This window comes from Saimiri boliviensis, chromosome 9 (genome assembly GCF_048565385.1).
Source record: "Saimiri boliviensis isolate mSaiBol1 chromosome 9, mSaiBol1.pri, whole genome shotgun sequence".
Classification (NCBI taxonomy): domain Eukaryota; kingdom Metazoa; phylum Chordata; class Mammalia; order Primates; family Cebidae; genus Saimiri; species Saimiri boliviensis.
The window spans coordinates 123259304-123277097 of record NC_133457.1 but is presented as its reverse complement, the minus strand read 5'-3'; the positions used below and the strand labels follow the sequence as shown (position 1 = coordinate 123277097).

The 17794-nt window shown below is 42.5% G+C and overlaps 2 protein-coding genes across 3 annotated transcripts; one reads left to right on the top strand and one right to left on the bottom strand.

Moving 5' to 3' along the window:
• Window positions 1-3326: 3326 nt before the first annotated feature.
• Window positions 3327-13609, bottom strand: FAM217B (family with sequence similarity 217 member B). 2 transcript variants are annotated; one of them, XM_010343169.3, is made up of 4 exons: window positions 13526-13609; window positions 11817-11928; window positions 11629-11714; window positions 3327-9860 (listed from the first exon to the last, which is right to left on the bottom strand). In XM_010343169.3, exon 4 carries the CDS (start codon window positions 9854-9856, stop codon window positions 8705-8707), a length of 1152 nt encoding a protein of 383 aa, XP_010341471.1. In that variant the 5' UTR covers window positions 9857-9860; window positions 11629-11714; window positions 11817-11928; window positions 13526-13609; the 3' UTR covers window positions 3327-8704. The 2 variants fall into 2 exon arrangements, with proteins under 2 accessions (XP_010341471.1, XP_074262832.1); XM_074406731.1 differs by lacking the exon at window positions 13526-13609 and adding an exon at window positions 12897-12984.
• A 120-nt stretch (window positions 13610-13729) lies between these two features.
• On the top strand, window positions 13730-17356 carry PPP1R3D (protein phosphatase 1 regulatory subunit 3D). The gene has a single exon (XM_003932713.4). It carries the CDS (start codon window positions 14155-14157, stop codon window positions 15052-15054), a length of 900 nt encoding a protein of 299 aa, XP_003932762.2. The 5' UTR covers window positions 13730-14154; the 3' UTR covers window positions 15055-17356.
• Window positions 17357-17794: the final 438 nt, after the last annotated feature.

Here is a 17794-nt window from a genome sequence, read left to right as displayed (position 1 = left end):
AATACATAATAAAATGTATAAAACAGCTACCCAGAGTGGAGACCCTGGAGGGTGAGCACAGCAGGCAGAAGCTGGAGGGAGTCGAATGCCTGGAAGAGGCCATAGCTGGGACTGCTAGGTGGCTAGAGGGTTGGACGGAGCAGATGGAGCCAGGTGGCAACTGTCCAGTTGTGAAAGTAGGCATGCATGCATTCACTGTGAAGCCCTTTCCACTGTCCTGTATGTTTGAATTGTTTTGTTTTGTTTTGTTTTGATACAGAGTCTCACTCTGTCACCCAAGCTGGAGTGCAGTGGTGCAATCTCAGCTCACTGCAACCTCCGCCTCCCGGGTTCAAGTGATTCTCCTGCCTCAGCCTCCCGAGTAGCTGGGACTACAGGTGCGTGCCACTACACCTGGCTAATTTCTGTATTTTTAGTAAAGATGGAGTTTCACCATGCTGGTCTGGCTGGTGTCGAACTCCTGACCTCTGGCGATCCACCTGCCTTGGCCTCCCAAAGTGCTGGGATTCAGGCACGAGCCACCATGCCCAGTCTGAAAATGTTTATAATGCAATATTGGGAAGAAAACAAATGGTGAATTTGACTCCATCAAGGAAAACTCCACCAGCACTTTTCTTCTCTGGTGTTTACTTGATCCATATGGGAAATGCCAAATGCAGGTAGAGTTGGATTTGTTACCTACCCTCAGTCCTGCCGTCTTCCTTGGTTCCCTTCCTTTCAGCTGGGCATGGGGCATGACCAGCCAGACCACTGTCCAAACAGAAGTCCAAGCTGGGCAGGCATACCCTCCTGATGCATTCATCATTATCAGGTATAGAAAACTATACTTATTTTTAAGTGTAGTTTTACCCAATACTTGATATTGTATCTCTACTTGTACCCCAATATCTTTTCACATATATTAAGAACTGAAGTTCATTAGACTTCTTATTACAATAAAATACTCCGTCATTTGTATTTCTGAATTTCTTTTTCAAGGTTTAAGAATTTCGTTTTACAATTCTGATCGCTTTACTGATCACATGGGTTGATCTGAGTGTGCAGTTTCTTAGGTTTTGTATGTCGTCAGCCACCAAGAGCTGGCCAGAAAATTACCTCGGAGAGCTTTTAGTCTCCTGCCCCAATTTTTTCAATTAATCTGTAGTTGCAGATGAACAATTAGAAAAACAAACAAAAACTCTGCCGGATATAATATATTGAAGGCTTTTGGCTAGTATATTCCAGTGCTAATCATACTAATGGTATGAATCACCATGCTCTTTCTTCCATCATTTTTGTTTGTAAATCAAGATGGTTCAACCTGTGACCCAGGACAACTTTGAATGTGGCCCAACACAAATTCATAAACTTTCTTAAAACATTACAATTTTTTGTGAATTTTTTTTTAGCTCATCAGCTATTGTTAGTGTTAATATACTTTATGTGTGGCCCAGGACAATTCTTCTTCCAGTATGGCCCAGGGAAGCCAAAAGAATGGATACCTCTGACATAAACTGTTTATCTTTCTTTAGGAAAGGAGAAAAAGAAGGAAAGAGAAGGGGAAGATTTAAACAGCTGTTTTTATCTTTCTGCATCAAAACCTGTTCTGCTAAGGTGAAAATACATACTTTTAAAAAATCAGAGCATCTTCACTTAAATTTGTTAAGCTATTTCAATATTACATAAATTCTATAAAAAGCATTTCATTCCAGAATTTAGAAAACTGAAAACACCACAGGAGAAAAGCAAAGCCTTCCTTTTCTTTCTCCTTACTTTATTTAGGCAGAGTATCTCAAGAGATAGGTTTAGAGGAAAAGCTTGCTGACAGATGGTGAAGACCCTTCTAATGCTGCACAAAATGACCAAGTGAGCGAAAGGAAAGAGACAAGGGAAGGTAGAGTGAGTGTTCCACACCTAGAGTTCGAAAATCTAGGAGTCTGAATGTAAGGAAAATGAGATGAGGTGGTTAGGTGACCCAAGAAACCCGAACGCTGATATTTTAAGTCTTTGATCCATTTTGAGTTGGTTTTTGTGTAAGGTGAGAGATAGGGATTCAGTTTCATTCCTCTACATGTAGCTTGCCAGTTTCCTGAAACACTAAAAATTCTAGAAGACAACATTGGAAAAACTCTTTTAGACATTGGTCTAGGCAAAGAATTTATGACTAAGACCCAAAAAGCAAATGCAACAAAAATAAAAATAAATAAATGGAACCTAATTGAACTAAAAGCTTCTGCACAGCAAAAGAAATAATCAGCAGAGCCAACAGACAACCACAGAATGGGAGGAAGAATTTGCAAACTACACATCTGACAAAAGAAGTAGTATGTAGAATCTACAAGGAACACAAATCAGCAAGAAAAAAAACTAGCTAATCTCATTAAGAAGTAGGCAGAGGACATGAGTAGACAGTTCTCAAAAGAAGGTATACAAATGGCCAACAAAAATGTGAAAAAAAATGCCTAACATCACCAATCATCAGGGAAATGTAAATTATAACCACAGTGAGATACCACCTTACCCCTGTAAAAAAGGCCATTTTTAAAAAGTCAAAAAACAATAGATATTGGCATGGATGTGGGGACAAAGGAATCCTTATACACTGTGGATGGGATGTAAATTAGCACAACCTCTATGGAAAACATATGAAGATTCCTTAAGGAGCTAAAAGTAGATCTATTGATCCAGCAATCTCTCTACTGGGTGTTTACCCCAATACAGTTTGGCTGTGCCACCACCCAAATCTCCTCTTGAATTATAGTTCCCATAATCCCCACAGGTCTGGGAAGGACCTCTTGAAGGGTGATTAGATTATGGGTCGTCATAGGGTGAGTGAGTTCTCATGAGATCTGATGAGGGTTCCCCCTTCACTTGGCTCTCATTCTCCCTCCTGCCACCCTGTGAAGAGGTGTCTTCCACCACGATTTTAAGTTTCCCGAGGCCTCCTCAGCCATGGGGAACTGTCAGTCAATTAAACTTCTTTTCTTTATAAATTACCAGTCCTGGGTATTTCTTCATAGCATCATGGGAAGGGACTAACACGTTCCCAAAGGAAATGAAGTCGTTACATGGAACACACTTGCACAGTTATATTTATAGCAGCACAATGAGCAATTGTAAAGATGTGGAACCAATGTAAGCCCCATCAACTAATGAGTGGATAAAGAAATGTGGTATACACATATATCTGTATCTGTATATGTCTATGTACACGCGCACACACGCACCATGTATGCCATGGAATACTACTCAGCCATTAAAGGGAGCTAAACAGTGTCTTTTGCAAAAACTTGGATGGTGCCGTTTAATTGTTCTCTAGGAAGGAGAAATTTAAGTCCACAAAAACATAACGTGAATTCTGTTTATTGCATACAAAACTAAACCTACAATATAACAACATTATTCTAACTGAAGTAACATAGGAGTGCTCAACCGAAATCTGTGTTCTCACCTACAAGGGGGAGCTAAGCTATGATATGCAAGGGCATACGGAGTGATATAATGGACTTTAGAGATGGAGAAGGGGAAAGTTGGGAGGGGAAGCTAGAGATAAAAAAAAAAAAAAACTGCACATTAGGTACAATGTACGCTACTCGGGTGGCAGGTGCACCAAAATCTCAGAATTCATCACTGTATAATTTATCCATGTAACAAAAAAACACACATACCCCAAACGCTATTGAAATAAAAAAAAAGAAAGAAAGAAATTTCAACTCCTTAGCATTCACTTGTGGAGCAGACATCAGAGGCCGTAAATCACTCATTTAGGCAACCTCTTAGGTAAACAGCCAGCCCAGTGCCTTTAAGCTATGGAGAAAACAGGGCTAGATGAGCAAATGGCTTGCCTGAGGGGAGGGAGGGCCTGCCGGCTACTCACATACCATAAAGGCAGTCACTCAAACTTGCAGACTTCAGGAAAAGCAGGTTTCTCAAACTTTAATGAGCCAAGTATTTTGTTAAAATGCAGACTGTGACTCAGTAGGTCCAGGGAGGAGCTCGCAATTTCAGTAGCAAGGCAGGAAACTGTCCTCGCTTAATGTAATCTAAATACATGCTATTTGTTTGCTTTAAAATCTCATTTAAGCTAGGACAATTATATTTATGACTATCCCATTTTTAAATTCAATATATATTTTCCAGTATTATTACAGTAATTTCTTATATATTAAATTGCTGAAGACAAAAATCGTTGAATTGTATTTTATGAAACAGGGATCTCTGTGAAGATTTCTATAAATTAGTGATTTATGTTACTTTGTTGAGCACGATTCTATGCTGGATACAGTGTTTTATGATGTGGGAATGTTCAATGAATCAGAGAATCCTCCACATCACCTAACTGCATATAATAAACCATTTCATTCTCTGATGGCAGAGTAAAGTTAAATCAAGAACATGCTTTGGGCCTGAAGTCAAAAAGTCTTTTTCTCTCCATTTCTTTTTGATTCCAGTAAAAACCTTTTTATTTGACTAGAAGGCACTCACAGGCCAAATTCACTGCAATCTGAAAAGGTTTAGTCGCCACCTTGTGGATAAGAAAACAGCAAAATCCCAAAATAATACATTTCCTGTGCAAAAAAAGAATGAATTTAAGCCTCCCACATGGTTTTCAAAACATACCCCCAAAATTATTTTTAAGCCACCAAACATTACTGCCACAATTTGGTTGACTCAAAAGAATGCACCCTATTATCAGAAGTGAAGTTAAAAGAGCAAAGGGCCTTTCAGAATGCTTGCAGCCAGATCTACTCGAAACTGCCCTGTCCTAACCAGGCCACTTCCTTGAAAGAGACCTACTCACTTCCGGATATGTACATAAAGGTACAACTTCATTACATCACATGTTATCTTAATTTATGCTTACTGAATTTGCATCCTCCTTCCCTAATTAATCCTCAACACCTTCTGAGGGGCAATAAGGAGAAGACAGACTCAAGAAATTTACTGTTATACTTCTCAAATATATCTGGTCATGTTAACTCTGGATACCTATGTCGCTTACTGGTAAGACAGGAGTTGAAACAGCATTTCATCCTGGGTAATTCTTTTAAATAACCAGGCAGCAAATAAAAGCAAGCTTCAGAAGAGAACTGCATGAAGAGCAAAGCAAAACAATACCAGAAAAATCCAGACAGTATTTTTCTGCTGTTTAATTGATCTCAAGGAAGGAGAAATGCAAGTCCACAAAAACTTACATGAATTCTGTTTATTATATACAAAACTAAACATACAATATAACAGGAAATAACGAACATGCTGAATATTTTGAGGCCATTTTGAATGTCCTCCTGTACATGTACATAAATAATAAATACTGCTTCTGAATTACCTTAAAATACAGTACCACCAAGAGTCTTATATTTTTATGTAACTACTCAATAAATGAGCATACAGGAATGAGGAAGTGGACAATACCCATATCATATGAAGTAGAAAGTCTTATGTCCTGAAAAGCAACATTATAGGCTCAAGAACAACTACAGACCATTTTCCTTTTAGTAATTAGGTATATGGCAAGACCAGTGATACTCACTTACCCATCCTTTTGGTCATAGGGCACGAAGTCTACCCTATTCAAGTTAGTTACAAGTCTTCAGCCCATTTAGTCATTTAAGAAGTTGAGAAAGAGTCTAAGCCTAAATAATCATAGCGAATACTGCAAATGCTGATATATCTTATTTTTGTACTTTTTTTTACAATTTTTCCATTAGATAATTCTAAGCCTGCAATATTTTTCTTTTCTCTGTGTGTGTGTGGTTTTTTTCATTTGGATTGTTTTAATTGGTTTAAATGCAGGGTATATGTAAACAACTCCCCCAAAATGAGAGGCACTTCTTGGAAATACAATGACCCACGTCACTAGACTAGCAAGACACTCAGTGTTTTTGACTTGATGAATTGAATGAGTTCATGATTTAACTTTCCAATGTTGTCTGCTTGAAAAATAGCAAGATTCTTATCTGCAGCATTTAGTGCATTAAGATGTATTAGATATGTGTATCACATATCATAAAATTAAAATTGTGCTTATGTTAATTCTGTAATAGACCTAACTTTAAAATACTTCATGTTATTCACTAGGAGCTATGACCCAGCCACAATAATATTGGTTAAAATAGCCAATCTGAGGCAGAGTGAAAACAAGCAAAGTCACTTTTTCAGGCGTTTAAAACTGTTTAACACATGAAATTATGGCTATTTCCCAGATTATGGAATCAGCTTCAGTTGAAAAATAACAAATGTATGAGGTATTACCTCTAAATTTCTTCTTTCTTTCTTTTTTTTTTTTTTTTTTTTTTTTTTTTTAGGACAGAATTTCACTCTTGTTGCCCAGGCTGGAGTGCAATGGTGCAATCTCAGCTCACCACAACTTCTGCCTACCAGGTTCAGGCAATTCTCTTGCCTCGACCTCCCAAGTAGCTGGGATTGCAGGCATGCACCATCATACCCAGCTAATTTTGTATTTTTAGTAGAGACCGGGTTTCTCCATGTTGGTCAGACTGGTCTCGAATTCCCAACCTCAGGTGACCTGCCTGCCTCAGCCTCCCAAAGTGCTGGGATTACAGGCATGAGCCACATGCCACCGTGCCCGGCCACCTCTAAATTTCTTAATCATGATTGTCTTCAGCTCAGACATACACAAGGCAAGTAGAAATATTAATAAATCACTTTACCTTCAACTATTCAAGGTCTCTAAGAATACGCACATGGATACATTAGAGAAAAAGGCAGCAACTCAGCATAAACCCTTTAGTTTAAACATAAGGAGTATATATATACACATGTGGATAGAATATCATGCTTTTGGATGTCTGTCGGCCATGAAACTTCATAGAGAGCTGCAAAAAATCTAGCAGAGAAAGGAGCATAAGGCAAAGTGCCAGCCATGGGTAACAGACTCATCTGTGCTCACAAAACAGAGCAGGCAGGGAACACCAGACATCACTCAGGAATCACATGAAAGCCAAGGATAGTGCTGTTTTCCAAACAGAAAACATACTAAGTACAAAAATTATAGTATATTTGAGGACTACGGAAGTAATGCTTACTCTATGTATGTCTTTCATTCACGTAAAAAGCTTAAAGACCATAGTGTAAAAGCATGCTTTCTCCAACAGGATGGTGTGAGAAAGAAAGAATGTAAGAAAGAACTCGTACAAGTTTGAAAATTAAGTCTTGAAAGAAAAAGCGTACCATAAAAAATTTTAGGTCGTTTAGTAGGATTAAAATCAGATTTTAAAAGATCTTAAAACTTAGCCTTTGCACATTGTTTTTTATAATTATATACATATAATTATAGCTACATAATCTTGTCCTTATGCTGTTTTTGATATTTTTTCAGACATTTACTGCTGTCTGGAAAGCTCTTATATATTCCCAAAGGAAAAATGCCAAGTTTTTCATTTGCCCCAAAGGTGAAAAAATGGAAATCTCTATGTGAAAAACAAATGCAGTAATTGTTTAAAGGGATAAAATCAACTATAATTACATAGGCAGTATTAAAACACACTGCACAAATATAAACTGAAAGCCCACAGCACAACTATACGAACAAGAAACCTTGGAGAGAGTCAGGAAGCCTTAAAACCAGATAAGGGGGTTTAAACACCTTCAGCAACTTTATACATATTCCACTCTCCCGCCCCGCACCCCCAAGCAAGATAATAAATTTCTGCTCTTGAAAACTAAAATGGATCATTATTTTTAACTAAGGACAACAGGGTGTGGATCCCAAATCAGTAACTTTGTAACTATTATATTCAATGTAGTTGCATGTGTTCTGATCCTTTTACAGGCCCTTCATTTACAAATTGTAAAGAGTGATTTCCCTGTGGCACCTCTCTGGAGAAGCCTTACATGCCAGCAATTCCAGAGTGTCAAATATTTCATTCTCAGCCCCACCAAACAGCAGTAATCATGCTAAGCCCATTGTCTTTGGAAAATTCTGCACATTATTTTAACCTCAGTTTGGAGAACTAAAAATTGGATTTTACCACCACCTCTAAGTTTAAAATGCCCTTTAAAAAAAAAAAGAAAAAAAAAAACATGTCAAAGAAAATGTATTAAAAGTACTAGATTCCACTGTCTCTAAAGAGCCAGCAGCTTAGTGATCAATGACTACTCAAAACACAAGCTCACTCCTCGCTGACTTGAGGAAGAAGTAGAGCTTCTCCTAAGGGTAAAATGAACAGAAATTCGGCTTGAAGAGCTTATAAAAAAGTAAGAGAGCCACTGGGAGAAGTAAACTAATTGCCGGTGCTCTGTCAGCGAGGGCAGGAAGGGCCTTCTTTTAAATAGTTAGGATGCCACACCATTGGAAACAGTCTGCACTATTTATATACTTCAGTGCATGTGAAAATGGGAAGCTAACACCACTCCCTGCTCTACACAGGCCAGCTACTAGTGCCGAGGCTTCGCTGGCTCTTCCCCTGGAGAGAAGCCATTTTATTCCTTTATATGGCACATATTTTAGGTAATTTTTATCTAAAGTGCTCTCATTTGCCTACGACTGACAAGAAGAAAGGCTTATTGAAAGACACTTCTCTTTGAAAATAACCCCACGGGGGGGGGGGGTGGGGGGGTAGAAATAAGGTGGACAAAAATGCCTATCAACCGCTTAAATGTCAGTATTGTAAAATTTCTCAAAATGCACAGTATTTTGACTTATGGAAGAGCTCTAATATCGAGGTACCTGCAGGTCTTGGCAATTCCTCATTTTAGATATTTAGTTGAGTTTGTATGTGTTTTGCTTTGCTCCATTTGTTTTCAGTTTTTTCTCACTCGACACAGTGGCATGACCACTGCCCTCTGCCTTTCCCTTTTTCCTAGGATGTGCATGTGCTGGCGTTCTGGAGGCCTTGCAGGAATCGGCTGAGTCCAGAACCACAGCTGCCTGTTTGGGAATTCGAATGTTCCCGTTGGTTTCCACCTTAGAGCTGCTGTCACCGCAGGACAGATCCCAACGCTGCAGCCTCACACACTTACTGGGTTTCTTTTTCTTTTCTTCTGTCCTCATTTCAAGGGTTTGTTTCTGAGAACAAAACCTGGTACCCCCCAGCACATCAGCGGGCCTGGGGGAAGTCTCAAATGCATAATGTGATGGATGGACTTCATCACGGCGAAAAGCTTTCTTTCGGGAAGGACCGAACTTTGAAGCCCCTTCCTGGTGAGGTAGCGGCCTGGACAGAGCACTAGCAATTAGCTTAGTTCTCCCAGGGCTTTTCAGTGCCCCTGGGGTCCCAGGAAGAGTGGGAGGCCTTGCTTTGGGCGCCTTTGCTTTTTCATACTGTACAGTCTGGATCTGCAGCCACTCAAGCTGAATAAGTCTATCGATATACTTGCCAAGAAGCCCTCCCACCCGGGGCCCAGCTTCAGTTTTGTACTCTGCATTCAGAAGCAGGGCCATATCTCGCAAATCCCAGGAGCTGAAAGGGGGTGGAAGGAAATCAGGATAATAGTATTCAGACTTTGCATGGTCCTGACCAGGGTGAAGATCAAAGTAAACCGGATCAATTTCTTCAGCTCGAAGATTGAGATCCGGAGGTGTGAGGGGAGAAGGAGGAATGGGAATTCTTTCTGAATCAGACAGATCACTTGCACTGTCCTCATCGCTATCTTCTTTAATAATTCTCATTGACTGGAAATCAAGAAACAATTTATGCCCTGAGGTCCCCTGACATCTGGAACCGAGTGGACTCCTTTTGGGTCTTGCTTCTGGGGAAATGCTTTCTTTGAGTTTTGCTTCCGTTGGCTGGGTGACAGCTGAGAGGCTGCTGCTTGGCTGGGAAGAAGCATGGGGTACTTGGGATTTACTCTGCCTTTTTCCTGTAGAATTCTTTGAATGTTGCACTTTATTCCAAGACGGGCCAGCATTCATATTGCTGTAAAAAATAAACTGCAATTCTTACCACATAAGACAAAAAATGGTCTGACTATAATGAAAGGAACAGAAAGAATCTTCCAGTTATACTTCTTTGTCCCAGCTATTACCGGGCATTACAAAATGTCAGCTTCTGGCCGGGTGCGGTGGCTCAAGCCTGTAATCCCAGCACTTTGGGAGGCCGAGGCGGCTGGATCACGAGGTCAACAGATCGAGACCATCCCGGTCAACATGGTGAAACCCCGTCTCTACTAAAAATACAAAAAAAATCAGCTGGGCATGGTGGCGCGTGCCTGTAATCCCAGCTACTCAGAAGGCTGAGGCAGGAGAATTGCCTGAACCCAGGAGGCGGAGGTTGCGGTGAGCCGAGATTGCGCCATTGCACTCCAGCCTGGGTAACAAGAGCGAAACTCCGTCTCAAAAAAAAAAATAAATAAATAAATAAAATTAAAAAAAAATGTCAGCTTCCAAACTCCTGACAGCAGAAGTAATTTTACAGAATTATTTTCCCATATAATACTCTATTTGAAGTACATGATACAATGCATGTGACAAAAGAGAATGGACAGTTTCCATTTTATATCAAATATTAGAATTTAGGAAAAACTAACAATTTCTCAAAGTGCTTGTTTTATACTTTTAGAGCAATTATGTGTACTGTAAAAAAACGTAAGTTTGGAAAAAAATCAGTTGTAGAACTCTGGAATTGTTATGGTCAAAAGCATTTAATAATATTCAGAAGTAAAAATCACTTTTATTTTATACACCTCTTTTAAATTAAGTGTAAATATAACATGCAAGTTTTGCAATTTAATCACTGATTAGCGACCATTCTGAGCTGAGTAAAAATTTAATATATAAAAGTGTAGCACGCACGAACCTATACCATAAACCAAAAGCTTGTTAAAGTATTTTCAAACAGAAAACACATTTGGGAAAATTGTGTTTAAAGAACAGAAATAAAATCACATGGTGCCGTAAACACATATGAATGAAAACACAGGGTCTTAGAGCTATCTTGTGAATAGCAGGTAAAGGAAATAATGAATACTGTGTCCCTTACAAGCATAGCAACTAATTCTTTCAGGCATAATTTATTCTGAAGCCAAATCTCACATGAGAGTTGAAAATATCCTCTTTTCAATTTATTTACCAAGTACTTAGCATTTAAGATTAATAATACTTCCCTGCAATATAAGTCAGATAGAATGAATAGAAATGGGTGATAAACATGGTTTCCGGAAACCTCAGAGATTCATTTGGCCAGTGGTTTCAAACAAACCAAGCAACTATTTGAATATGTACTACATTTTAATTGAGAATAAGGAGGATATTAAATCATTGCCAATAGTATAACGTGTACTCAATAAATGCTGAATAAGTGAATGAAAACATGAAAGAATGTCCATTATTCAGAATTTGTAACCTGTTAAAACATTTTGTTTCTGCCTGGTTGTCAGTGTGCATCCATAAAAGTTAATTATTGTTAGTAACCTTTTTTATAACGGGAAACTAACATAGAAAAGTGAGTAAGGGACTTACTCAAAATTATAATTCTGCTAACAACTGACAGAATTATGACCACTAGAATCCTTATCCACTAATAAATATGCTTAAACTCCTTTTCCACTCATTTCTGCTAGATAAAAATTATAAATGTATGTTTCTTATACATAGACATGCTTTTTTTTTTCCAAATCTACATATTCAATCTGGACAACAGAGATAATGAGTCTTTTGCAAGATACAATTATACTAAAACTATTTACCTGCTTTTCTGATGCGATTCATTCACCCTATTCCTCTTCTTGAAAAAGTCACATGGCTGATCATCATGTAGGGTTTGACGGGCTGTCTAAAAATCAAGGATGCAGTAATAAATACTGTGAACACATACATGAGAAACAAACAAAAAACCCAGAATAAATCTAAGATTTTTCTTCTAAGTTTACATTACCTTTTCTGTAGTGCTCAAAATATTCTTGCTCAATCTGCTGGAAGATGATGACAGCTGGGGAGGTGACTTCTTTATTCCTCTTATATTTGGAAAGGTCTCCTCACCACCGGAACTAGAAGCCACAGAATACTGTCAGTAACTATTGATTGCAAATGGTCCTACCACCGGTATTGGATTGGTTTTTCACTTGTTTTTTTAATACTTATATAGTATTAAAATATTAGGGCTGTGATCCTGGGGAAGGGAGACATTGTCTTATGCTTACAGTTTTGTCTTTTCTGCTTATTACAGTAGATATTAGAGACAGGATCACACTACTATAACTACTGTGAACAGATTCCATCTCTCTCTCCCTCCCCCTATTCGCACACAGGTATATCTTCCTTGGAAATAACATGTTTAAGAAATTTGGAAGGCTTAATAAGGTCAGGTCTTATTACAGCGTTCAGTCATTGCGTTGCCCAATCATTCATTCATTCAACAAATATTTATGGAGTGTCCATAATGGCAGCGATGATGCACGTCCTTGCTCTACAGGAGCTTAAACTCTAAGAGGAGCCTTCCCATTCAATTTTTCTGCCTTCTCTATCGCATCAATCCATTACAAGATTTTCCATATATTCATACATATTGCATATTATCTGTTTGTGAAATATTGTTGACCCAAACCACAGACAGCTGTTATTCCCCTCTCATTTTGAGTGGCCTGTTAAAAGTGCACTGAATGGAAATTGGATATTTCTCTTTCCCACATCACCTGTCTCTGTAACATAAAAGAGACGTGACTATATTTTCTTCCTGAAACTTTCCTGTATTTTTTCCACAATAATCATGCAAGCCTTTTTAGTTAGCTCACATTCGATGATAAATAAAAACAGTCTCCCACATTTAATGAATTATACCACAATCAACAGGCTCGACTCATTTTGTAGAAAATGTTCTTTAATAAACTCCCCTTCCTTAGTCCTTTTTTCTTTCTGCTTTGTCCCTCTGGACAGGAAAAAGGAACCTTCTCAATGCAATGCCTGGCCCCAAACTGCTCTCTGGAAAGTGCACTTGGATCTTTCTCACTCATTTCACCTGGTAAGATTTACGCCAAAGGCTGTGTGGGGTTTTGTGCTCAGAGCTACCCGGTGAGAGACTCGGAGGCTTTCAGGGTTCTAAGGATGCAGAAAACGAGCTCCAGGCCTCGCTGGTGTTTCCGGCTTGCTTGGAAACAAAAGCTGAAAGGCGGAGACTCTGGCTACAAATAGGCTCCCCAAGCGCCAGACGGTGATTAAGGGCGGCTGCGGAAGCCGTCCCCGGGTGTGAACTCTGGTTCCCCGTCTTCCTCTCCGGCGCTGCGTCCAGGAAGACAACAGCAGCGCGTCCGTCCCCACCCTGCGGGGAACCTGCGGGCCGCTCGCTGCGGCGAAGCGTTGCGGGTGGCGTGGACAGGACGCGGATCCCCCACGCAGCGCCGCTCCCGCGGTCCGGCCCGGGGTCCAGGTTGCGGTGAAGCTGTCCAAAGCCGGTGCCGGCCGCGATGTTTACAATTAGGCCGGGGCCAGCTCGCGGCAATGCCGGTCTCTGCACCCCCGCTCCCCACGCCACGACCCAGAAATGGAAGGACGCGCAGCATGCATTTTCCTCGTCCTCCGTGGGTGCAGACACGGTCTAGGATCGATAGGCGCGCAGTCCGGGCAGACGTAAACAGAAATTGATCAGACCTGTTTCGCGACTGCAGCGCACACGTGACGAGGCCGCCAGCCTTCCTTCCTCTCCGGCACCCGCGCAGCGAGGCCCGGCTGCGGCAGCGGAGCTGGAGGCGGCGGCGCGCGGCTCCGCGGAGCTCCCAGGCCCGGCCCGGGCCCACGGCGGCCCGCCCGCAGGCGGCGTCACGAGGGGCGGGGCGGAGGCTCGCTGGGAAGTTGCACCCGGTCAAGTTGCGGCCTCGTAAGTAACGCCACGGACCGGGAAAGTGGGAGGGGCCGCTCCCGGAACGCAGCCTTCTCGTAAGAACCTCCAAGGAAGCAAGAAAAAAAAAAAAAAAAAAAAAAAGGAAAGAAAAGACAAAAAGAGGCGCTAGCCTGAGCTCCCGGGAGGCCTCTGAAAGCTTCCACTCGAGAGGAACTCGTCTCTTACAATTTCTTTAACTGCAAGAAGCGGAGGACCTGGGCGAGGACTCCAGGGGCAAGGTGGCGAACGAGAGTAGGGCGCGCCGGGCCCCAGCGGTCCCCCGCAGGTTGCAGACACGGCGGATTCTCGGCGGCTTCTGAGCACGGAGGGAGCTGTCGCGGGGTCCGGAGGCAGCCCCTCATCCCTGTCTCCCCGGGATCTTCCGACGGCCAGCGGGGCCATGTCCAGAGGCCCGAGCTCCGCAGTTCTGCCGAGCGCCCTGGGATCCCGGAAGCTCGCCCCCCGGAGCCTCAGCTGCCTGTCGGACCTGGACAGCAACGTGGCCCTGGAGCCGCGACACTGTAGGCCCCCGGGGAGCCCCGGCCGCGCGCCGCCACCCACGCCGGCGCGGTCGGGCTGCGACCCCCGCCTGCGGCCCATCATCCTGCGGCGGGCGCGCTCGCTGCCCAGCTCCCCCGAGCGCCGACAGAAGGCCGCGGGCGCGCCGGGCGCGGGGTGTCGGCCGGGCTGCAGCCGGCAGCTCCGCGTGCGCTTCGCCGACGCCCTGGGCTTGGAGCTGGCGCAGGTGAAGGTGTTCAATGCGGGAGACGACCCGTCGGTGCCGCTGCACGTGCTGTCGCGGCTCGCCATCAACTCGGACCTGTGCTGCAGCAGCCAAGACCTGGAGTTCACCCTGCACTGCCTGGTGCCCGATTTCCCGCCGCCCGTCGAGGCCGCAGACTTTGGCGAGCGCCTGCGGCGGCAGCTGGTGTGCCTGGAGCGTGTCACTTGCTCGGACCTTGGCATCAGCGGTACGGTGCGCGTGTGCAACGTTGCCTTCGAGAAGCAGGTGGCCGTGCGCTACACTTTCTCTGGCTGGCGCAGCACCCACGAGGCGGTGGCGAGGTGGCGCGGGCCCGCGGGGACCGAGGGCGCAGAGGACGTCTTCACCTTCGGCTTCCCGGTGCCGCCCTTCCTGCTGGAGCTCGGCTCCGTCGTGCACTTCGCGGTGCGCTACCGAGTGGCGGGTGCCGAGTACTGGGACAACAACGATGGCCGAGACTACAGCCTCACGTGTCGCAACCACGCGCTGCACATGCCTCGCGGGGAGTGCGAAGAGAGCTGGATCCACTTCATCTGAGCCGCGCGGGGCCGCAGCCTGCAGCCTCCACACCGAAGCCGCGCCTGCTGTCATTCATTTCCCTGCTGGGCCCCTCCGCTTGTTCTTCCCCACCCTGCAAGTCCTCCGACCTCATTTTCTGCTGCGAGGTCCCCCGGCAGAGACCCATCCTGCCTTCTGCTTGAAACGTCTGAGTCACTTGGTCTAAAAAGCAGCCTCAGGTGGCCGGAAGGCCGAGTTGAGTTGTGTAATGAGTTGGGGCACGGTGGTGGGGTAGGTGCGTGGCAGGCTGGGCCCTCTGGGGAGGCCCGAGTCCTGCTAGGAAGAGCTTTTGCCTGTGTCCTGAATGTGTCTCTGTAAACATAGCTGTTATTTATTATTGTGATGTTGGGACCTTTAGCCCATAGCGAATGCCTCCTCAGGAATATTCTCGATTTAATAAGCTAAAAAGTTCTGTTGTGCATTTGTGCCTACAGTAAACAGAATGTACAGTGTGACCCACATCATGGTCCCTCCAGGCATTCCTGCCCCACGACGAGGAAAACCTGAGACCGTATCTGCTTGCCAATGGCTGTAGTCTTCTAACAGTGGGAAACTATTAATAGGCAAGAAATTATCAGTCATCACACAACCATTCCTGGGCATTGAGAAGGCCCTGGTGGGGCTGTGTGTCTCCAATGTTAACAGCTGGGGAGGAGGGGAAAAGCTTCAGACTTAAACTAGCAAAACAGTTCTTTCTCTGCAGTCACAATTCTGATTTCATGTATTTCTCTGTTCAGGCCATTCTGTTTAAGTTGGAAACTACCTAAACATTTTAAGAAGTCTTATCTATTTCAATTTTCAGGTGACTAGAGAATTTTAGGCAACAGTGCCCTTGGGATTACCTTTTTGACCATTAAGGTGACTCTTTTTATTTCTTGTTAAGCATCAAAGGATGTCAGCATTTATCTTTTGGGAATCCAGTTACAAGGTGGAACTAGAAGGTGTTTCAGCAATAGCCAGAGCACTAGAGAAAAATAATTGACAAATATTTGTACTTGTAAATTGTTTGGAACTGTATTTACATATGTCATGTTTTATCAGGTACCCACAACTTTATACTTTGTGCCTTCAGATAGGGTTTCTACCATGTTCTAGATTTGTCAGTTTTAAAATATTAAATTCTTTTTTGTTTTAAACCTTCAGCCAAGAAGTCAAGACCACTGTCTCCTGCTGGGTTAGGCAATCGCTTAAAACTCCGAAGAACTCCAGGCTGATGAGTTCTTTTGGTGCTGAACAGTGGTCTCTCTGATTACAGGTGCTAGAACTAAGGTGTGGGGAAAAAAAGCCAAGAAGGATCAGATCTCCAGTTTGTGAAGTGTGATTGTGATACAGTTGAAACCAGTGTGATCAGTTTTGTGATACCTGTCACCAGGGAATTAATTCTAAACTTTTGAATGCTTGTTGGCATCTGTGAAATCAATACCGAAAGGACACATTTTGCCTTTTACCAATTTGGTTTTGATAATTGCAACCTCTGTGCTTTTATAGTTCAAAGAACAGGGATGGCTTTCTTTGGTATCTTTTGATCTAAGAACACTGAATTTTGACTTAAAATATTGTGACTAAATTGCAGTCTTTGGCCGTTAGCACTGTTCACTACATTGGCATGCAAGAGAGAGGAAAGCCTGGTTACATTTCCTGCTATTTAACCAACTGTCCAATTAGGTCGGCAAGCCTGTTCCGGGCCTTGGCTGTTACGCCCCTGGCCCCCCAACAGAGAGCAATACAATGGTCCAGAGAATTTAGGTATGAGAGCTGCCAGATTTATTTTACTTAAAGGCATGTAGGGAATCTCATAATCTATGTGTTCAGGTCATGAAATAGAAAGTCAATGTTATATCTTGAATATTAAGTTAACCTCAACGTGCCTTTTAAAAAATATCAACATTATGAAATTTAAAAGCTTAAATGTACTTGCCTAGTTAATAAAGATGCTGTGGAACAACTGAAGGAGAACTTTCAGATTGACCCTAAAACAGTTATATTGCTTAGATGTTAACATTTTCTAGTGGACTGTGCAATTGCTGGGTTGTGTCCCCACACATATTTTATTGTTATTTAAAATGATTTTACCCGTGCCTAAGTATTAAAGTGTATGTGTAAAAATAGCTGTGGGCCATTCTATTACGCTAGAGTATGTTTTTCTTGTGGCCTAATTACAGAAGACCAAGCTTTAGGAACTTCTTGTTTAAATAATTTCACGTCTTATCCTTTCTACGACACTGATAAATGTAGAGTGTTGGCAAAAATAAATAAATTTTGTCATTGTGCCTCAGCTTCAGTAGCAGAGTTGTTGTGTATGTCTTTGAGAAAAGGAATTATAATTTTATATGCCAGGTCAGCATGACATATGAAGAAAGCTCTAGGGGAATACAGGGAATCGAACTTTAATGTACTTCTCTTACAACACTTAATGACACTGTGCAGGCAGTAATGAGTGTGTGTCTGCCTTCCTCCCAGATCAGGACCCTCACCTAAGTACAAAGTCTTGCACATGGGGGAAGAAAACCTACATTTATTATGTCTTCCCTTATTTGCTTGGCCACAGTGCTGCATGCTTTAAATATGTGATTTCATTTAATTCTGAATGTTATGCTACCTGGTAGACAATATCCCATTTTTCTTAGCTGACAAGAATAAGGCTCAGAGAGGTTTAGGTATAGCCATAGGCTACGTAACATTTCACTCAACAGGGGACTGTATGTTTAACAGTGGGTCC

Excerpts from the sequence above, each read along its gene's own strand:
- FAM217B (XM_010343169.3), bottom strand. The coding sequence starts at position 9,856 with ATGAATGCTGGCCCGTCTTGGAATAAAGTGCAACATTCAAAGAATTCT.
- PPP1R3D (XM_003932713.4), top strand. The coding sequence starts at position 14,155 with ATGTCCAGAGGCCCGAGCTCCGCAGTTCTGCCGAGCGCCCTGGGATCC.